The 23,392-nt window shown below is 41.8% G+C and overlaps 2 protein-coding genes across 4 annotated transcripts in view; one reads left to right on the forward strand and one right to left on the reverse strand.

The window, feature by feature from the left end:
- Positions 1-23,392, reverse strand: part of LOC117540834 (myelin-oligodendrocyte glycoprotein-like) — a 122,388-nt gene that overhangs the window by 91,256 nt on the left and 7,740 nt on the right. The window contains exons 1-3 of one of the 3 annotated variants that reach the window (XR_004568223.1): positions 17,137-17,242; positions 13,256-13,311; positions 11,074-11,193 (exon numbers count right to left, since the gene is read on the reverse strand). Coding sequence is in view for 2 of the 3 variants with exons in the window: in XM_034207725.1 (XP_034063616.1) it covers positions 10,831-11,022; positions 13,256-13,311 (248 nt within the window). In the remaining variant the exon portion in view is untranslated. Of the gene's footprint in view, positions 1-10,830; positions 11,023-11,073; positions 11,194-13,255; positions 13,312-17,136; positions 17,243-23,392 lie in introns of those variants that run through there. The other 2 variants (XM_034207725.1, XM_034207708.1) reach the window with 2 other exon arrangements.
- Positions 1-23,392, forward strand: part of LOC117540748 — a 118,010-nt gene that overhangs the window by 77,527 nt on the left and 17,091 nt on the right. The window lies entirely within an intron of this gene.

Consider the following 23,392-nt stretch of genomic DNA (forward strand, 5'->3'; position numbering starts at 1 on the left):
AGATTTTCTATGTGATTAAGGTCCGGAGACTGGCTAGGCCCCTCCATCACCTGAATGAGCTTCTTCTTTAGCCACTCCTGTATTGCCTTGGCCGTATGTTCAGGGCAACCCGATATCACGGCAAGACGTGAACATGTGACGATTTACCATGCTGGGAGACATGAAGATGTCACGATTTCGTCCTTTCAAATGTGACAGCTACACGGTATTGTTAACCCATGTTAACCAGAGGAGAAATAACCGGAAATACCAAGCAAATGCTACCCCGACGTAATGATTTATTTTGTAAATAAACTCGATTACGCCGATTTTCTTGTTTCCCCAGCTGGTCGACACCTCTTTGAGCAGAAACAAAGGCTACATTAATGTCTTACATCGATGTTAATCCATGCGTGTGGATGTGGAATCAACGGACGTGACGTTGTGCGATTGAGTTGCTAGGCAACAGCTTCGGTTCATGTTAATTTACAAACTATTCAACTACAACCGTAGTTATATTTAAAAACATGTTAGAAGGCCTCACGAAATACTTTAATGCACATTAAAATGTAAATGTGAAGGAATGTGTGTATAACAAAATACATCGGTCATAAACGAAACCGGAAACAGACGTAGGCAAGATCCTCAGCTCGATGATTGGATGGTTTAGCCACAATGCATGCTGGGATTTGGTGTTTATGTGATGTGAAATCTGAAAACGTTTTTTAAAAACACAATAATTCTTTATTCCGAGTGTGCTTGCTTTTCTCTTTGAAAGTCATCACATAACGGCATTGTAATACACGGTTCGGCTGCATTAAATATTACATATCTGCCGTAGTTCTCTATTTATAGAGCCCTGCTGAGAAGACTTCTAGACAAACAGGAGAACTGCCGCCAAAACTCAAAACGTGACGTGGATCATAAATATATAAGCAATTAAACAACATCTTACATTTATTTTCACACAATACGTCTCCTTGCAGTATCAACACTAATTCGGCTGACTTTTATATTTGATCCAATTGGTAGATAGGCTGTATTTACACTATAACGGTGCACAGCTGATAGAAAGGGACACCTGGTGGTTAAAGCACTGTTACAACCCGGCTCGTGGGCTGTAACATAAAGCAGGGAGGCGAGACGAGAGATAAGAATAATATAGTTTATTGTTAAAACACAACAAACTAAATAGACAGCAGCATCAGGTCCTGGCGCAGAGAAAGTGCCCAGAGGAGTGAGAGAGACGTATCCGGCTGGGCTCCTCCTATAACCAGTGGTGTAGTGGGCGTTGGACGCGGGGGTACGCCGTACCCCCACTTATTTGGAGCATGATCTTTTTTTTAATAGTCTAATAAATATAAAATCATTGCCAGTGTTATCAGATGCAAGTGTGTATTTGTTGTAATAATGACAAAAACATAATACATTTCACAGTAATTATAATACAAAATAAAAACGATTTCCTTAAAGAATTATGATTCGTCATCACGCTCGTGACCCCGGGGCGGGGTGGGGGTGTGTCAGTGAAGAGCTGCCGATTTTGCGGCAGCTCTTTCCCTCAAGAACGCTAACGAAAAAGCTCTATAATGGCAGGCAAACATTTTTTGCTTGACTTATTTTCTAAAAAGAATATAATTCACAAGAAGAAAGAGGCTAGCAGCACCGAAGCTACAAGTGAAGCTGCTACTAGACTAGCACTACATCATCAGAAGAGATGTCTACATCTAAAGATGTGAATGCTAGCACAACGTTAACGTTAGCCACACTCTCACTCCCTAAGCGTCCAGGAGCGACGTTTGGTCAGTGTCCGTGGCGTCCAGTTGTGACGCTCCTAGGCTCCTTCAGCGTCATAAAGGGACGCAAATAGCTTTCAACTGATTGCAATGTATTCCCATCTGCGGCGGGATTTGACGCTCATGGAAGCATTCGTTTGTGTCGGCTGCCCTTAAAGGCAATGTGAGCGTCCATTCCCATTGGATAACGGAGAATTGTACACCCGGAAGTAAGTATTCCTCTTACTGTCGATTGATTTTACAGTGATATCTGCACTACTCATCGACTAAAAAACAGCAGATTATCCTTGTTAATTACACAACATTGATTGGTTTAAGTTGTGTGCAATGCTTTTGTATTTTTCCCCTTCGATTCGAAGAAACAAATATTTTTTCGGAGTAAAGGATGGCAGAAGACACTACACTACCCAGAATCCCCAGCTATCGTTTGGACTACACCATGTGCTCTGTTTGACGTCACGTGATGTTCAAATTTCTCCCTGCAGAAAAAGAAAACATGGCCGAACTTCGTTTTATTCTCGGTGGAAAATGCCTATTTTAAAGTTAGTTTGGCCATTAAAATGCGTTTTGATGTCATTTGATGCGAAAAATATGAGTTGTTATTTCAGATTATGTGTGCAGTGGATGTACATGATCTTTAGTTTTCTAGTTATTACGAAGATTACTTCAGGAAATCGCGATGTTTTCATTGTTACCAAGGTGGTTGCTAGGGACGCTGCTATCGATATTATTTCTGTTATGTTGTGTAACTGTTTAATGGTGTTATCTTTATTGCTACCCCCTTCTCCGTCAATGTATAGTGTTGGTCCACAGCGCAAACATATTAGTTTAACAAAATCCGCATCTAAAGATAGCCTACGTTATTTTCCCCTGTGCAATTCCAGTCTCACATCTCACAGCACATCGTCATTAACAAATACCGGAAACAGACCGAAAACATTTAAAACAAATACATATATACTTTATTCCGAGTGTGCTTGCTTTTCTCTTTGGAAGTCATCACATACCGGCATTGTAACACACGGTTCGGCTGCATTACATATTACATATCTGCCGTAGTTCTGTATTTATAGAGCCCTGATGAGAAGACTTCTAGACAAACATGAGGAACTGAAAACGTGACGTGGATCATAAATATATCAACCATTAAACAACATCTTACATTTCTTTTCACACAATACGTCTCCTTGCAGTATCAACCCTAATTCGGCTGACTTTTATATTTGATCCAATTGGTAGATAGGCTGTATTTACACCATAAAGGTGCACAGCTGATATAAAGGGACACCTGGTGGTTAAAGCACGTTATTGAATTTCATTATTTGTATTATTAGATATTAATAGGATCCCTATAAAGTATTCATTACTCGTTATTCTCTACTAATAGTTAATTAAAGACTGTATGTAATGACTATTTTGCACATCCCTTTTCAAGATTTCAACTACAGTATGGTGTAGTTCTGCATTGAATGAAAAACTTGGGTCGCAGGTTCCTCAATAGTGCATTACAAGACATCTATCAATATTTGTGCATACCTCCAGCAATGTTAACTATGTTGAAGCACTTATTTTAACTGATATTATACATAATGTATTATACTCTTATAAGATGTATGTAGATATTTCATCTCCGACCTTGTCAGGTATTGAACAATCAATAAATAAAGAACACAGAATTGTTAAATATAAAACACAGAATTTGTGTGATTATACTAAATGATTTACAAATAAACACCACTGCATATTTACAACTGTTACACATGCTGATGTAACGCAAATGTTCCAACTTGGGATCAATAAAGTATATCTTATCTTAAGCTGATTGATGGCTACTGCCATATTTGCAAAATTTGCCTCTGAACCTTGACAAGTGCATGTTTCAGGCTTATCAATTAATGTAATGTAATGTAATGTTATCAATTAACAACAGGGGTCACAAACATAAGACCAGCTGTTAAATAAAGCTCTTCTGACCTTAGCTGGCATGTGTGTATATATATTAATGCTGCCCATTATGGGCACAAGCAATTTTCACCCATTTATTAATTATATGTTTTAAATTTGAGTGTTTCCTATCCCCTAAACCTCCAGGGATGTACACAGTTTAATACCGGCAACTTCTTATTATGGGAAATACGAAAACGTCTTTTAAAACTACAACTCCCAGTAGAGACGTGCCCTAGATAGAGAACATGTTGCGAAACAGAATAGCCAGTATGTGTAGTTCTGGGGATGGGGTGGGGGAGGGGGGGACGCGGTGGACCCGTTCAAATCCAGTTTTGGACAGTCTGCCGTGGTTCCATCCCATTTCAAGTGCTGTTCGAGAATCGGCGTAACCCTCGGAGCACACTCTCCAATCACAGAGCTTGAGGACTATCATGAGGTTTGTCAAACAGAGCACATGGTGTAGTCCAAACGATAGCTGGGGATTCTGGGTAGTGTAGTGTCTTCTGCCATCCTTTACTCAGAACAAATATTTGTTTCTCCGAATCGAAGGGGAAAAATACAAAAGCATTGCACACAATTTAAACCAATCAATGTTGTGTAATTAACAAGGATAATCTGGTGTTTTTTAGTCGATGAGTAGTGCAGATATCACTGTCAAATCAATCGACAGTAAGGGGAATACTTACTTCCGGGTGTACAATTCTCTGTTATCCAATGAGAATGGACGCTCACATTGCCTTTAAGGGTGCTTCCATGAGCGCCAAATCCCGCCGCAGATGGGAATACATTGCAATCAGTTGAAAGCTATTTGCGTCCCTTTATGACGCTGAAGGAGCCTAGGAGCGTCACAACTGGACGCCACGGACACTGACCAAACGTCGCTCCTGGACGCTTAGGGAGTGAGAGTGTGTTGACCCTAGCAACGTTCCCCTGGCTAGCTCGAGCTCACCTTTCCCAGAGGTATGGACGGAGGAGATGTGGCGGAGGAAACAAGGTGTGTGTGTGTTCTGCTTATTTGCAATGTAGGCTAGGCCTAATCAGAATAATGTCAAGTCCAGATTCAATGTTGTTTGCATAAGTAGGCTATATTATATAGCAAGAGAGAGAGATGCAATACTGGAGCTTATGCAATTTAGGCCTATAAATTGTTTATGTAACTTATGTGCCAGTGTGTCCATGGTTTTGACTCCGTGTGTGTTGAGCGCAGCGCCGTCTGCTTTTTGCAGTACAGTTACTAAAGTAGGACTAAGCATACCGGTAGTTTCTGTGGACCTGTCTGCCCGTTTTGTGAATGCACTGCGCGCGTGCGCACTTGTGTGGCATTGTTTGATATTACCTAACTAGCGTGCGTCCCCCCAGTAAACAAATACCCACTACACCACTGCCTATAACCTTTTCCCCAGGTGTAGCTCATCAGGCAGGTCTCCTCCCCGACAGGTGCGGCTCATCACCACCGGAACCTGTGAACACCCACAAAGCACACACAAATAGACGGCACCCCACGTAGTGTGGAGGGGTCGTCACACTCCCCCCCATAAGAAAGGAGTTCTCCTAAGAACACCGTTAACCATCTAAATAGCTAGGAGCTCTTCTCCGATATTTTTCCGTGGACAGAAGACCACTCTGGTCGGTCCCTTGACCCAGCACCTGGAAGAACCCGGAATGTCCTTCCATAAACCGCAAACTCCCTTGGCAAAAAACCTGACCCCCAGGTCGCTGCCGAATTGGCCTACCTGTCTGACATGATTTAACGTGCCGAGACACAGGGGCGGACTGGCCATCTGTAGAATCTGGAGAACCACAGAACGGCCGGTCGTCAAGGGCCGTTGACGGCCGGCCGGCCCTTTAAAAAAAATAAAAATGTTTAACGTCATCATTTAAATTGCGCTGACGGCCGACAGAGGGCGACAGCGGCCGCTAATGCAGTTGTGTGGTTCTTATCTGTCAAATAATCACACACGAAGAAGAAAAAAGACCGGCCACAGGAAGAGAAGGGATTAGACGGCGCGGCAGACAGGGAGAATAAAAAACATGGATAAATATCAAAGAAAACGAAAAGAAAAAGGTGGGGCCGAGAAGGCAAGAGAGAAAAAGGTGAAGTCACTCGCAGGTGAAGCATATCAATGTCGCAAATTGACAGACCTTTTTGGCAGCAGCGCTGCTACAAGCACTATCAGCAGCAGCTTAGAACAAGTGCAAGATGATGAAGAGAATGATAAGGGCGTGAGTTCAGATATACAGCCAGCCTCCTGCGTTCATGATGAGGGACAGAGTTGAGCTGCTGGAAGAACCAGCTCAACTGGCACACGTGCAGGGCAAGAGCAAGAGGTGGGTGAGAATTATCCCTTGAACTCAGTGGCGTTTTCTCCTGGAGGCCAAGGGAAGCCAGGCTTCCCCTGTTTTTATGGATTGTAGTTATAATTTTAATAAATAAATAAAAACACTTTGTTTAGTTTCGGTAATTATTCTGCCGGCCCGTCTCTTCCCCATTCTCTGAGTATTTTACAAAGAGTGAAACAGCGCCCCTCTAGATGTTATGATGAAACAGTAGATTGCACTCTGTTGCGAGAGGAGGCCAGCCGAAATTGGCTTCCCTTGGTGAAAATAAATTGAGGGATTGACCAATCAGATGAGGCTAACATCATGCCTGACAATCCAATCAAATCGCATCAACTTCAGTTCGTACCGTAACTGTCATCACAAAAAGTAGCAAGCAACTGAAGCAATTGCAATTATGGAGGGTAGAGATTTGGAGTATTTCATCAAACATAATTGTACTAAACTTCCGCTACACAGCAGCAACTAAAAATGAAATCTGATGACAGGCCAATGCCCAAAATGGAGCTGTGTACAGAGAGGGAAAAAGGAGCGAATCGGACATAAAACTTTAAATAATAAACAGCGGATTTCTAACATTTGACATTTCATGTGGCCGGACTGGGTCAGTTTCCAGGGCTGAATTTTAGTCCCAGTCCGCCCCTGCCGAGACACATCTCTCTTCAGGGGCCTCATGTATAACGCCGTGCGTAGGATTCACGTGGGAAGGTTGCTTACGTAGTAGAAATCCGAAAAATAGGTCCATCAATTTTCCGCCACTTCCCAATTCACCAAACATTGCGCACCGGCGAGGAAAGTGCGGACAGCACTTCCTACGCCGGTTTCCCTTTATAAATCACAACCGACTCGAAATGCGGTGCAGCTTTTGCGGGGTTCACGTAACGCCCATATTTGCCTATAAATAGTCAAAGAAACGCCCCGTATTAATATTCATTCTGACTGACTTTATGAAGAAGATCGCAGGAAATGACGACAGAACATATAAAAAAGACATCTCACACCGTGTCAGATTCTGGTTATTTTGGGGAGGTGGAGATAAATCATATTGTTTGGTGGATGCAGTTTGAACAGAGTAGCAGCATGGAGGTCGGATCGTCACCAAAATAAATAAATAAATGGCCCGAAAAAGGTTCATGACAAAAACAATACACATAGCTTTCCTCAGGCAGTGTGTTTGTACCGGGGACAGGAGACCCCCCCTTGATGAGAAACGGTAAGAAGTGAACGGGGAATCCCTCCGGAGTCATGACGACTGGATCTGAATTATTTGTTTGTATTTGGTGGTTTGTGTCCCAGCTGTCGATCAGCTGTGCACAGCGTCTCCACTGCAGCCTGTGCATCTCAAACCCCCCCCCGCAGCAACTCTATATCCACCAGTTAAAGGAAATACAACTAATGTGCTGTGTTATATTAGCTGTACAATTGACCACATATGGTGTTCTTAGCTTCCATACCTCCTGTGTTTTACGAGCGACTTATCAAGTCTTAGCAAACGGCATAAAACACGATTAAACGTGATAGTATATAAAACCATGCTCGTATCTACAACCTATAGAAATGCAACACGGCGTCAGTTTAGACGTAATTATGTCCTCCTGCTTACCGCATCATTTATGAGAAAACATTTCATAACATTAACACAACATATTCCAGGTGGTTTTAAATAACATATCCGTATTTATTTATTTCTCCAAGTTATGTTTGTGTGTGCACTGAGGAGTCGCAAACAGGCGTTTGTTTAATCATTTTAAGATTGGCTTTAATCAATGTTTGAAAATGAATTCTTCATATATGATAAATGAGAGGTAACGTTTTATTTATGGTATTATTTCCACATATTTCTCTCCATTCTTCCTTCTGCCAACGGTGTCGCAGTTTCTCGTCTCTCCCGTGTTTGTGCTTAGTGCGTACGCATGGGTTAGAGTTTGCGTGGAGGACCGCACATTTTCCCCTCAAGTTAGTATTTTATAAATCGCAAACTTTGCGTAGAAACTGGCGTACGCCATTTTTTGAGCGTATAGGCCTACCCCTTTATAAATGAAGCCGCTGGAGTCTGCCATCAGGTGAGTAAATACTGAGGGGCTAATTGGGAAATGTGAAACAGGTGGGCAGTGTGGGAGTCATGTGATTTTGAACATACAAGGAAGACTGCCGCCATCTGGTGGATGGAGGAAGAATTGCATGTTGGAAGTGTGGGGAAAAAGTAAAGTAATTTGGTGCAGCAGAAAAAGGTTCTTGAGAGGAATTGCACATGGGTTAAAAAAGTGTACAGTAAATGCATGCCAAACTAAAGTAGAAAGTCTCTATGGAATACACAATGTAAAATATAAACACATAATTCATTATAAAAAAACAAATCAAAACATAAATACAAACAAGAGACAAGTGTGCAAAGTAGTTGTTATTTGCAATGTGGTAAAATGTGAGTTTAATATGTGCAGATTGTGCAGGGCTATTCAAAAACCAAGATGTAACAGATACAAAAAAAACAATAACCCTGCAGGGTTTTTTTATCAAAAGATGAAATTAGTCAACATTACAACTTATATTTGAACATAGACATTGTGGAGGCTAAGCCAACGCTCTAAGCCTCTGAGGATCCGCTCTGTGGGTGCAATTGACGCACACCTTGTTTGCTGCCGAATAAAAGTCAGAAACAAAGTTTCCAGTTCGAAAAAGTCCATTTATTTCCCTTTTTACTGGTTTCTTTCCATCATTCACGATATTACGGTGTACAATACCTTTTCTGTTTGTTTGTAATCTCGTGTTTGTGTGTGTTCTCCGTGTGTGTGTGCTCCGTGTGTGTGTTCTCCGTGTGTGTTCTCCTTGTGTTCTCCGTGTGTGTGTTCTCCTTGTGTGTGTGCTCCGTGTGTGCTCCGTGTGTGCTCCGTGTGTTCTCCTTGTGTGTTCTCCTGTGGTAAAAAACTGTATGGGCCTTCCGGCGGAACCTCTCACCAACAAACATAGGTTCTTTATACCCGCAGTTAATTGGCTCCTACAGACATAAAAGCTTAAGAACATGGAAAGTGCAGTGGATATGTTGCAAAGGATGCGCCTCAAGCAGGAAATACATGGAATAATAACCTAAGAAAACAACAACTCTATCAAGGAAGTGTTTTAAACATAAATACTATACACTTTGATAGTTGGCACAATATTCAGGATTTTCTTTGAAATCTTTTTTGTTTAAAAAAAAGCAAAACCCTTCAGAGACATGTTTATCTGAGACCTATACGTTGTTTGAAAAGAGTATAATAGGATACCTTTTAGTAAAGAAGAAATACTGCAATATAAAAATACTCAAACTGTGTCCTGCACTCAAACGTGTACTTAAGTAAAAGTTAAATAGGAGTAGGATTCAAAATACTTAAGTACCAAAAGTAAAAGTACTAGTTATCCAACATGGCCATTTTGAGCACCAGATCTTTTTATGTTATGAAATATATTGAAACGATTGGTGCATTAATGTGTTCATCACTTGTTGTACTTGGTAAAGATGTTGGTGTATTTTAATGATTTGAAACACTACAGAGTAGCTTAACCTATAATAACATAACATGTCTGTTGATTTATATTTTGTATTAATTAATTCAATCTGCAAAGTAACTTCATCTGTTAAATTAATGTCGTGGAGTAAAAGTATAAAATAGCATAATGAGACAAATGTTACCATGCAAAACATGTCACGGTGTCTAACTTCAATACAAAGTGCAAAAAAACAGAATCAATATTTATCAGTACCGAAGCAACGTAACGGAGACCGAGAGGACACCTCCGATAGGAAAGATTACAGAAAACGATAAATATGAAATACAATTACAAATGAATAAACCTCACAGCTACAGCGTTATCCACAATAAATATGTAGGCTGAGGCTGAACAATTAAACAAAACTGCAAAATGGAACAAATCACAGGAGGTGCAACATTTGTTAAATGTGTGTCAGAATGCAGCAGAGATTCCAGCCTATAAATAACATTAGAAAGAATTTTGATTGGAACAGATTCTCTCAGAAATCACATTTTAGTTTATCTCTCAACGAAAGAAAGATAAGATGTACAGTATACCTGAAGTAAAGTGTCAGAGCGCTGCAGATCTAAAGAGTCAGTATTGTGCAGGAGTGTGAAAATGTCTATAGATGAGCATTAAAGTAACAGATAGTGTCAAACAGTTTCCATTGATCCACCTGCTGAACTGTTACCTGTCCCTGAGTCTGAACCTTCTTCACTGGCTGCTTGTCGTCTGAAGTTAAGAAGCACACAGCCACACAGAGCAAATAGAACAGAAACCAGTGCAATCTCAAAGTAGAGGCCAATCCTTCCCCGTCTTCCTGTGTTGGCAGTCTCAGGTTTGTGTCTTCCTGTGTTGGCAGTCTCAGGTTTGTGTCTTCCTGTGTTGGGAGTCTCAGGTTTGTGTCTTCCTGTGTTGGGAGTCTCAGGTTTGTGTCTTCCTGTGTTGGGAGTCTCAGGTTTGTTTCTTCCTGTGTTGGGAGTCTCAGGTTTGTTTCTTCCTGTGTTGGGAGTCTCAGGTTTGTGTCTTCCTGTGTTGGGAGTCTCAGGTTTGTTTCTTCCTGTGTTGGGAGTCTCAGGTTTGTTTCTTCCTGTGTTGGGAGTCTCAGGTTTGTTCCAATGTGTCGCTGCTGTAAAAACACCAAACAACTCTGTGTCAAAAACATTTCCCTGAAAAAGAAAACTAAAGATCTTCAACATTTCTCAGGTTCTCGTACACCCTGAGAGTTTAACATTATTAAAGATTAATGGGGGTTACTCACCAGTGACGTTGAGCCAGCATCTCCTAGAGTTACTCCCATCAGGTCTGACGAGTATGTCACACACATAAAACCCAGAGTCATTGGTCCTGAGTCTGGAGACATGAAGTGTGAGTCGTCCTTCTGTGAGGACGTCTTTGTCCCACTGGACTCGTCCTGAAAACTGTGGATCCTGAGACTCTGGGGATTCAACACCTTCTTTTAGATGAAATAGGACGTAAGATATGCCTTCAGCAAACATCTTACAGAGGGTAGAAATGGATCTGAGGGAAGTGTCTGTTCTGGTGCTGAAGGTCCACTCCAGGGTGATGTTCTGGTTCTCCTCTGCCTGATAGGAAGTCTGAGTCACATTCACTACAAATGTTCCTGTGGAGGAGACACAGAGGGACTCTTTAAACTGCAGCTTTGTTCCTGTGGAGGAGACACAGAGGGACTCTTTAAACTGCAGCTATGTTCCTGTGAAGGAGACACAGAGGGACTCTTTAAACTGCAGCTATGTTCCTGTGGAGGAGACACAGAGGGATTCTTTAAACTGCAGCTATGTTCCTGTGGAGGAGACCAAGAGGGACTCTTTAAACTGCAGCTATGTACCTGTGGAGGAGACACAGATGTGCTAGTTATTACGAAGATTACTTCAGGAAATTGTGTCTATACAACGTTTTCATTGTTACCAAGGTGGTTGCTAGGGACGCTGCTATCGATATTATTTCTGTTATGTTGTGTAACTGTTTAATGGTGTTATCTTTATTGCTACCCCCTTCCCCGTCAATGTATAGTGTTGGTCCACAGCGCAAACGTATTAGTTTAACAAAATCTGCATCTAAAATTGTGGCATAGATACGTTATTTTCCCCTGTGCAATTCTCCATTTACTCAACAATAACACATAATTATCCTTGATAATAAACACAAGTTGGAGTCCGTCAGGACCGAGGGTCGGAGCAGCTAATTTGCTTTACAGAATATTAAACCCGGAAGTAAGTATTCTATCCGCTTCGCTTGACAAACCCCGTGATAGTCCTCAAGCTCTGTGATTGGAGAGTGTGCCGAGCGTCGAACAGCACTTGAAATGGGATGGAACCACGGCAGACTGTCCAACACTGGATTTTAACAGGTCCACCCCGTCCCCCCCACCCCACCCCTTTCCCAGAACTACACATGCTGGCTATTGTGTTTCGCAACATGCTCTTTGGCACTCCTCTACTGGGAGTTGTAGTTTTAAAAGACGTTTTCGTATTTCCCATAATAAGAAGTGGCCAGTATTAAACTGTGTACATCCCTGGAGCTTTAGGGGATAGGAAACACTCACATTTAAAACATATAATTAATAAATGGGTGAAAATTGCTTGTGTCCATAATGGGCAGCATTACCCACATGCCAGCTAAGCTCAGAAGAGCTTTATTTAACAGCTGGTCTTATGTCTGTGACCCCTCCTGTTGTTTATTGATAAGCCTGAAACATGCACTTGTCAAGGTTCAGAGGCACATTTTGCAAATATGGCAGTAGCCATCGATCATCTTAAGATAAGATATACTTTATTGATCCCAAGTTGGAAACATTTGCGTTTCATCAGCATGTGTAACAGTTGTAAATATGCAGTGGTGTTTATTTGTAAATCATTTAGTATAATCACACAAATTCTGTGTTTTATATTTAATAATTATTAGTTCTTTATTTATTGATTGTTCAATACCTGACAAGAGATGAAAAACTTTGGTCGCAGGTTCCTCAACAGTGCATTACAAGACATCTATCAATATGTGTGTATACCTCCACCATTAAACTGTCATATTCTGCACATTTCTTATACTATCTACATACATTTATATAAGAGTATAATACATATGTATAATATCAGTTAAAATAAGTGCTTCAACATAGTTAGACACAGAGGGACTCTTTAAACTGCAGCTATGTTCCTGTGGAGGAGACACAGAGGGACTCTTTAAAGAGACCATCTGAAGCTTACCAGAGACAGAGGTCTCCTCAGGTGAGGAAGAGTTTTAGGGTATGAGGGGACATAAAGAAGAAAAGGACTATTTTACTTTTTTATTCAGCATGTTAAGAAAAAGCCAAAAATGTTGAGTAAAATATCAATCTTTCAATTTGAGGGCAGTTATTAGGAAACATGTATCAGAAAAAACAGTTAAGCTTTAAAAGTGTAATTATTGAGAATAAACATTGAACTTTTAAGAATAAACTACTTTTGTCAGAGAATATACTGAAAGCTCCACTTCTTGACATTTTGATTTAAAAAGCTAAATAAATCAGAATCCCCCTCCTCAGTGTTGACCCTCTTTTCTTGCTCTAATAGTGTTCCACACCAAAGAGCTCTAAGATGCTTCTTTAGGAAAAGGTACAACGAGACACAAAAGGTTTTTCAATAATATTCAATGTGTCTAAGTGGGAAATAAAGGAGTACACTAACCAGAGACACAGGGGGTGAGGAAGAGGAGCAGCAGGATGAGGAAGATCATCTTCTCCCTGTGAGAGGACACACACACACACACACACACACACACACACACACACAACACACACACACACACACACACACACACACACACACACACACACACACACACACACACACACACACACACACACACACACACACACACACACCCACACACACACACATCAGAAAACATAGTCTGTCTTTACCACATGACTATTATTATTGCACAGAGGACTGACACCAGGAACAGTAACACATGTCTGACACTAGGTGGCGCCAGATATCAGAGAACACAGACTGAAATACAGGACCAACTAGGGCTGTGCAATTAATCGTATTTTAATCGCGATTACGATTATGGTTTGCGACGATTAGGAAAACAGCATAATTGACAAAATACGATTATTTTGCTAGGTGCGCTTTCGCCCCTCCCTAAAAGCCCACTCGGCCACGTGGGAGTGACATGTGTTGTGAGTGTTCAGCGCAAGCGAAGATCTCAGAACAAGAGCAGCAACTAGTTAAAAAGAAGGGTCGCGGGGAGATTCCCAGTCGATCGCGAGATGTGTCTAAAAATAGAACAACAATATTCTGTTTTATCGTTAATGTCCTGTAACATAATGTTCCCGTGCCAGAATAATGCACTTGAACGCATCAAAGCTTTGTGATTGGCCGGCCTCACCCCATGTGTCGGGGCGTGGCTGGTGAGCAGTGCACTAGTTCGCTGACGTTGTCCGTGTCAACAGCATGGATGGTCAACAGGAGTGACAGTCCACACACACACAAGACCGCAATTATGGCAGAAGCAAAAAAGCCCAAAATATATAATTTTCACTCCAAGTGGGAGGATCATTATTTTTGTATCTATTCCTATTCAAAGTCCATCTGTCTCTCATCTGCAATGCGAGCGTGGCTTTATCGAAGAAGGGTAATTTAGGAGCGGGATTTCAAAACAGTGCACAAACGCTACGAGACGGAATTCCCTCCTAATTCTGCCCTACGCTCCAAAAGGGGAGGGGCCTGAGAGCACAGCTAAATGCACAGCAGTCCATTTCCACCAGGCCCAACAACAAGAGCAAGGCTGCTACCAGAGCATCTTATCGTGTCAGTCACGTTCTAGCGAAACACATGAAGTCTTTCAAAGACGGCGAAGTTATGAAAGAAGCTTTCCTGGAGGCTGCGACGTGCTTTTGTGGGACAGTAAAAATAACAGCAGCATTTCAACAGGTTTTTGATATAATAAAAACTCAATTTAGATACTGTTATTAATCTGCTGTAAGTTTTAGTTTGTTTGAATTTATTCATGATAATTATTGTACAAAATGGTATAAGAATGCAAACATTAAGATCTGTTCTGTTTAAATTGATTATAGTCTATCAGTTCAGAAACTAGTGTTGCTTGCATCCTATTTTAAAGGCATTTCTTTTTATACTCTAATAAAATGCAACAAAAAATGGGTTTGATTCTATTAATGTTGTCTTTTTTATTGCACTGTTGCTGCAGCAGATTACTGTGTAGCTTCAGATCTGAGTTGTCTTATTAGTAAGCCTAATTTATACTTTTGTAGCAACACTATTTTTATATAATGGCAAAGAAAGGGTTCTTCAGTCTTTTCTTTTTTTCCTGTGTCATATGTGGCAGCACTGCCACAAGTTCCTCTTCAGAGAGGGTCTTCAGTACAGGTGGCAATATCGTCACCTGCCTGCGCTCATCTCTGAAACCAGACCATGTCAACAGGCTGGTATTTATTGCAATACATCTTTAAGAGATGACATGAGCAGACCTACCAGCATTTGCCATGGTGGCCTAAACATTTTTATTTGGTCTTAAATTGTAGTTCAACATTTATTTCCTGTTACTTCTGGACCATGACGGTTGGCCAGCCTTCAACGTTTAACTGAGTGGAATATGTTGAATATGTTTTACCAAAATGTTGGCTATATGTTAAGGAGTTTTCAGTAGGTTGTGACAGTGCACTGCAACATATTTGATTTCATTTTATTTATTTTTATTTATTTTTATTTATCATATTAATATATGTTTAGTATGGTTTTGGAAGTGCGATCCAACACATTTATTGATCTTGTTTATTGGTAAAATATTATTTGTTTTAAAGTTCAATAAATGGTCAATGAATAATCGTCAAAAATAATCGTGATATCAATTATTGACCAAATAATCGTGATTATGATTTTTGCCATAATCGCACAGCCCTACGTCAGCGGCTTCATTTGGTGGCGCCAGATATCAGAGAACACAGACTGAAATACAGGACCAACTGAACCCCTTCATTTTTGTTTCAGAATCTCAAGTCAAAGGGACAGCTTTTGCATTCATGCAGATTTCAAGAATATTGTTTTTAATATTGCTGTGTCTAAACGTGTTTTCTGAAGATAAAATCCAGCTTGAATAAAGCGGTTGAAACTCTGACCCTGTTCCAATACAAACTCTGCCTCTATCAACAGTCAACCTTGTGCTCTCTGATCACGCAAAGTGGAGGGAAATGCAAATAGCCTACTGTGAGAAAGCCTCTCCATTCTCCAATCTGTCGACCGTGGATTCGTTACATCATTTCTCGGGAGAGAAACATTATAGTATAAGTGGCATGTCTTTTTTTTTATAAACCTCTTCTCATATTTTTAAATCTGAATTAAAAAAGCTATTTGTGCTCATGATATAAAAATAAGAGGCGATGTTTGCTTACCCTGCAGCGAGACAAAACACACGTTGGTTCCTGCTTTTATATCAAGAGCAGATGGTTCTACAATAAAACAGTTTTTAGATACACTGGTAAATACAATTAAAATAATATGTAACCTTTAAGTTTCTTACATTTGTATGAATATTTGTAATGCCCATATTATTCTTCAAACTGTAAACTGTTTAATAGACAATTAAAACAGTCATATGAGAATACCCTGAAAATGAAGTAGTATTTTGATGTGCATTCCTTATGATCACATATACCGGTGTCTGCGACGTGTTTATTCGTTGTGTGCACTTTGTTCACAGAAACTGCAGCAAAGCAGTCTTTTGGGGAAGCTGGTCAAATGTCACAACGTTAGGACAGTTCCTGTTTCTTGCAGAGATAGAGAAAAACGTGTCCATGCTTTTATCTTCAGTAGACTCGACTACTGCAATAGTGTCTTCACAGAGCTCACTAACAAATCTATCAGAAAGCTGCAGCTGATTCAGAACGCTGCTGCTCGAGTGCTCACTGACACTAGAAAAGTGGATCACATCAGTCCGGTTCATTACACCGGCTTCCAGTCTGCCAAAGAACTGATTTTAAAATACTACTGCTAGTTTTTAAATCACTAAATGGCTTAGGACCGAGGTATATAGACGACCTCCTCCATCAAAGCATCCAGGAGTCTCAGGTCTGCTCTCTGTTCCGAGAATAACCACTAAACATGGAAAAGCAGCTTTTAGTTATTATGCCCCAACAATCTGGAACAAACTGCCCAAATCGTGCACGTCCGCCGAAACACTTCCTATTTTTAATACCGACTAAAAACGTCTATTTGCCGCTGCTTTTAACTGAGCTGCCCATACTCGCACTACAGTATGCCCTTTCAGTCATGTACTCTGTACCTGCTGTGTTTATTTATTTATTTTATTACCTTTGCTTATTATGCCTGCTTTTAAATGCCTTTTTAATAATGTATTTATGCTGTATTTGTTCTTAAATGTATTTTGCTTTTAATCTGTAAAGCACTTTGAATCGCCACGTGCTGAAAAGTGCTATATAAACAAAATGGCCTTGCCTAAAAGAGGTTCATCTCATCAGGAGAGCGACAGAAAGCAGCAGTAAGATATATTTCTTTAAAAAAGTAGAAGCATGTGTTCTTACCTTTACATAGTTGAGACTGCAGAGACCTCAGTGCGGACAGTTCTGTGTTCTGGTTTTCATGTCTGAATATGTCCGATTACAACAGGAGTAGTTCACAGGGCTCTGGTTCACAGCTAGAGACAGAGGGGGCGTTTCCACTGGGATCAACGGCGAGTACGTGTATCTTCGGATCATTTGGTTTTCTTTATTAACCCTGGTCTGTGGGACCCGTTTTCATTATTTAGCTAAAGATATAATAATAATTTGTTCAAACCCACACTCAATGGCCTTGGCTCATTTTCTGTGAAGAACATATATCAGAACGCCTTGTTTTCAATGACCACCCACTGTACACCCCCCCCCCCCCCCCCCCCAACAAGGTGTTCGGGTCTAACTAAAGTGTGAAAATTGTAGGTCCTGTGCACCTGTCTGGGCCTTCTCTCTCTGTGTGTGTGTGTGTGTGTGTGTGTGTGTGTGTGTGTGTGTGTGTGTGTGTGTGTGTGTGTGTGTGTGTGTGTGTGTGTGTGTGTGTGTGTGTGTGTGTGTGTGTGTGTGTGTGTGTGTGTGTGTGTGTGTGTGTGTTTCTGCCCCTGCCATTCCCGCACAAGGTTGCAACATCGTTGATAAATACAAGCACGGAGACACCTGTCTGCTCTCACATTCCCGCATTATTTTTTTGCGGGAACCAATCTTTATTTTTTTCAAACTCTATCCAGCTGCACATTTGGGGCAAGACACAATAAATAAAGCTTTGCCAGTTTGGGTCCTTATCCAGTGCTTGAATTGGAATGAAAAAGGTGCCAGTACTCTAAAATCAGCAACTTTTTCAAGTCAATTTTATATATACAGCCCACAAACAAGAATTTGGCTACTATAATGCTGGTGGGTTTGTCTCTTTACTACTGTATATTTTAGAAAGGTTCACTGTACTTAACATTTTTTATGATAGGCAGCGGATATGGCTAAAGCTCAGTAAGGTCAATATTAACTGAAAATATAGCAATCAAAGTCTAGATCTTCTGCTGAAGACACATGAAGCAGAGACCTTTCAGGTGAGAGCCCCTCTGGTGGTGTTCAACATTAATGACAAGGAAACAAAGCTCTGGTCAGAAGCATTTTTTATAAAAAGCTTTAACAAAATTAAGTATTTCTGTACATTTTGAATGCAATCTAACTTTCCAACTCAGAAAACGAAAAACGAAAAAGTGCCAAAAGTCTTCTCACATGGCTGAGCTGCTTTGCAATATACTTCACCACTGAAGAATACAAATATGTATAAAGTAAACTATGATGCAATCTAACTTTCCAACTCAGAAAAATGATAAAGAGCATGAACAAAGAACATGTAAAAACAAATGCAAAATTTGCACAATCTAAAATGAGAAACTGTAACTGCAAGTAACAAAGTCTGAGCCATGGTAAAGAGTTACATTGAACACCAAGCTGATCAGATAACTCCCTGGTTGATCTGAAGTCCTTCTATCTCCAGGATCTGTACAAATCGGCACATTATGCCAAAAGTCTTCTCACTGGGTGAGCTGCTTTGCAATATACTTCACATTGTTAGAAAAGGCTCCAGAAGGCCTTGGGGACATCAGTATCAGGGGCTGGAGCTGGACAGGCTCTTTCATCAGCACTTCTCCTTCCCTTTGCCAGCCAGGACCTCACATACTGTTCCGGATTGAACTGTCCTAGTGATGGTCCATTACATTTAATGAAAACCAGGCTGGACAGTCGGCTGACAGAGAGAGCATTCCTTTTTGCAGTAAGGATATCGTTCATGCAGCTGAATGCCCGCTCACACTCACTAGTGGAGACAGCGATGGTTCGGACTGCTTTCAGTAGAGGCTCCATGGCAGCAGGTGTACGGGATGCCCTGGTTTCCTTGTATTCGCGAAAGCCCTGAACAGTCTCTCTTCTGTCCACTTTCAGCACTTCGCACAAACGTAGCACCTCTACGTCCCCATACTGTACGTCTAACTCCTCTTCAGGCCAACTTCCAGGATGGATAACTTTCATGTCCTGGATTAGCTGATTGTCCCGGGCCTCCCGGCCATGTAATGGGATTTCTCTTGTGCTGACATGAGAGGAGGTTGTGGAAGTCATTCTGTGTCTCAGATTCTCTACCATACTGCGGAAAAACTGACCTGCATGAATCTGTACAAGCCTGCCATTCTCACGCAGGGCAACACCCTTGAAGGACTTCTCAGCTAGAGCTGTATGAACTGTAGTCATGTGTGGGCCAGGCATGGTGACCATGGATTCAAAAACTCGTATTTCTCGAGTTAAGAGCCTATCTGCTGTAGGCAGTGTCATCTCTCTTTTTTGGAGTTGCCGAGAGAGGTCGCTGAGCTCTGTGAGCGCATCGTACATCAGTCCCAGATTGCTGACAAACGTTGCAGATGTGAGCACATCATCCAGGCCCTTGTACTTTGCTCTGTCTCTGGAATCCCTGCTCGTGTCGTTTGCAGCATTTGTGAAGTGATCATGAAGCACTCGGTAGTTTTCCCAGACTGCTCTGACGCTCCTTTCACTTGAAGCCACCCAGCGGATGGACAAAACACGCCCTATCACCAGGAGACGCTGTCCGACTGCTTGCGCACACTGCGCTAACTGCCTCTGATTTTTGGGGGAGGCATGGAACAAGGAATAGAGTTTGTCAAAAAAGATCTGGAAATGATTGAGCCCTGAGACCTCCTTGACCACATCCCCAACTGCCAGCTCTAGACGATGATTGGAGCAGTGCCACACAAACAGGCTTGGGAATTTACTACACAACTGGGTAGCAACGCCTGTTCTCTTCCCTAGCATGACTGAAGCCCCATCACATGCAAAAGAAACGAAACACTGACCTAAAAAGTCCTCGTTAAAATCTCTTCCAAGACACTCCATTAACGCCTTTGTGATGTCATCAGCCGTTGTTCCATCCAACTCGATCAGCTCCCAAAAAAACGTTTCGGGCTCAGCATCAGCTAATGCTGAGCGTAGACACACAACAAGCACCGTTTTACCACTAATAGTGGTAGATTCATCGACCAAAACACAGAGTTTTCTTTGGTTTTCTGTAATGTCTTTTGCCATTTTTTTCTTCAGCTCATGAGCTATGTGGTCGATGATTTCGCCACAGGTTTTATTGGAGTGCAAAACCCTGCCCACGTTCAGCCCATTCAGTTTCTGTACATTCAAATCAATTGGCATGTCTGTGAATGGCCGGCTATGTTTGCCAATTTTATATGCCGTTCGAAAAACTCTGATAGTGGTGTCTAATTCAGATGTATGCATAGACTGCACTTGATGTTGAATAGTTTCACGTGAAGCAGATGTAAGGATGTCAGCAGCTTTTACATGGGCTTGTGATTCTTTATGTTCTTTGATTTTTTTTCTCAGGCTAGCTTGTTGTTTGCCCTTGTCAACACCGAAATGAGACACTGCACACTCACCCCATTCAGTTGACAGTTTCAGTCCTTGTCCAGTGTGTATTCCCAAAGATTTGACATCTCTGCATATCCGACATCCTAGCTTCTTATCTTTAAGAAGGAGCCATGCATTGGTCTTGCAAAAAATATTGCACCTGGTCCGTTGTCCAGCAGTCAGGTGCATCGCTTTGCCCGGTGTTGGTGGTGGCAGTTGCGCCAGCAGCAGCTAACGTTAGAGGCTCTGGAGGGGGCGGCGGAGCTAGTGCTAATGCTAATGCACTAGAACTTGGAGCAGGAGGATCAACCAAAGAAAGCTCCCCATCAGACACAATTTCCAACACAGGCACAGCATTCTCTGTATTTGAAGTTTCTTCCGGCGACAACCGCTGTCTTTTTGCACTTTTATTAATCCACGCTAACATTTTAGAAATGCTAATTTGTGACGTGACTTGCTTTCCTTCTCTCGGGGGCGTGCCTGCTCTGTTCTATCACTCTACATAGCCACCCACTGGGTGGGAGTTGCACTGCATAAACACAACACACGTGCATCTAGGTATGTAAATTGTAAAGCATTAAAACATGGTTTTACTAACAGTTTTCAGTATGTTGTTACTTCGGCATTATTATTATTATTATTTTGAAACGTGTATTACTATTAAATCACGGTCAAATAGGTTAATTTTGACATAGTCGTTTCCACCACAGTATTTACATGGAGAAGATAAGCCCCGCCCCCTCTCCAGCACGTTCTGTTTGAATGACAGGAGTAAACAGCTGACAGCCGCTGTGAAACTCCAGCGGTTAGAGCGATGAGAATGTCCGTTCCGCACCTCATGACGCATCTACTGAGTACCGGGCGGCTGTATATATATATATGGATGTATAATAAGAACGGCGGGAGAGTGTTGAGTACTGGCACGGTGCATGAGTACCGGAGTACCGCCAGCATGCCGGTACTGAGCAAGAAGTGCCGGTACTCCATGGGTCAGAACCAGAAGTGCCGATACTGCGTACCGGTGAGTACCGGCCCAATTCCAGCACTGTATATATATGGATGTATAATAAGAACGGCGGGAGAGTGTTGAGTACTGGCACGGTGCATGAGTACCGGAGTACCGCCAGCATGCCGGTACTGAGCAAGAAGTGCCGGTACTCCATGGGTCAGAACCAGAAGTGCCGGTACTGCGTACCGGTGAGTACCGGCCCAATTCCAGCACTGTCCTTATCACAACTGATCAAGATGGCCAAAATATTCTCTGCTCATTTTGAAATGTGTATTACAATTAAATCACGGTAACATATGTTCATTTAGTTGCAGTCTGCCATAGTATTATTTACATGGAGATACGGCCCGAATATTCGCATTGCTCTAATCGCTCGAGTTTCAGGTTTCACCGCGGCTGTCCGCTGTGTTTACTGCTTTCATTCAAACAAGACGCGCTGGAGAGGGGGCGGGGCTTATATCCATGAAAATACTTTGGTAGATACCAACCAGGCGCGCCAGATTCATTTTAGAAGTGGGGGGGCCAAAAAAAGTGCGTGTGTATGGCCCAATCCCAAACCACGCCCTACACCTACACACTCCCCCTCCGTGACGGAGTGAACTCCGTGGAGTGACACATTAAGCTCCCTCCTGTCAGATGGAGGGAGTAAATACAGCAGCAAGCTTTGGGACAAACTCCCCTCTCTCTGGCAGAAACAGGAAATGCCGTAACTGTATGTAGGCCTAACAACAGTTTCAAATCAGCATCTCTTTGAAAAAAAATGTAAATTAATAACTCAAATACAACTCCAAACATCTTTAATTGTGTTACTTTTTTGTAAAGCTATTTTAGTTTTAAACCTGATGTTTATAGTTTCTTTGTTTTTGCAACAGTCTGTAAACATACACAACTTTATAATAAAATGCACACAATTACCTTTTTCTAGACTAAACACAGGTTTGATCCTAAGTTAAAAAAAGATGTGGTTATCATGAGGTTGTTAACATCGCAATTTATCAGTATCGTTTAGTGGTTTTGCAAAGAATTAACCACTCTGTTTTTGTACCATTCTGCGTTATTTGAAGTACCTTCTCTTTGCTCAAATAATCTAGCGGTCTCATTTTTTCCGATAGTTAGCTGTACAGCTTTACCCCATACTTGCCAACCCTCCCGATTTTCGCGGGAGACTCCCGATTTCACTGGCCTCTCCCGGTTTCCTCCCAGGGTCATATTTCTCCCGATTTCTGACAAAATCAGATTTACTCAGGACTGTTTCCACTCGGACTTTAATACAGCTACACCATTGTTTGGTTTCCATGGTAGCACGTCTCTTTAGCAGCACGCGCAACTCAAAGTCTGAGAGGGTGGGGAAAATAGTCACAGAAAACAGAACAATAATTGACAACTCTGCTCACTCCTGTCCTTCACATATGCTCCATACAGGATGGTGCTACAGGCCGCAAGGCAGTGCCCTTACAACTACAATAAGCATGTTAATGTTAATCCAGCTCCGGCGATCCACTAGCACCCCTCCCGGTGGTTTTGAAATGCTCCCGATTTCTGAGGTCTCCAGGTTGGCAAGTATGCTTTACCCGCCTCATTGTCCCGACAACAAACCTCCATGCAGTCGGAACCAGCCTGTTTCGGTTCAACAACGGCGGGCGGCGGTTTTGACAGTTTCTGCGGCCGCAGAGCTGCTGCTTACGACGCTGAAGTTGGCTTCCGATTCAGAGCATCCGATTCGGCAGTTAAGGGGAAAGTTAAGGGACATTTAATTGACAGCGCTGAGCTAACAATCCTCCGTGTTTGAACCTCTTAAATCGCTGCATAGCCGATTTATTTGGACTGGATTATCCCAGAGACTCTAAAGATTCTTTA

This window comes from Gymnodraco acuticeps, unplaced genomic scaffold (assembly GCF_902827175.1).
Source record: "Gymnodraco acuticeps unplaced genomic scaffold, fGymAcu1.1, whole genome shotgun sequence".
In the NCBI taxonomy this organism is placed as follows: Eukaryota; Metazoa; Chordata; class Actinopteri; order Perciformes; family Bathydraconidae; genus Gymnodraco; species Gymnodraco acuticeps.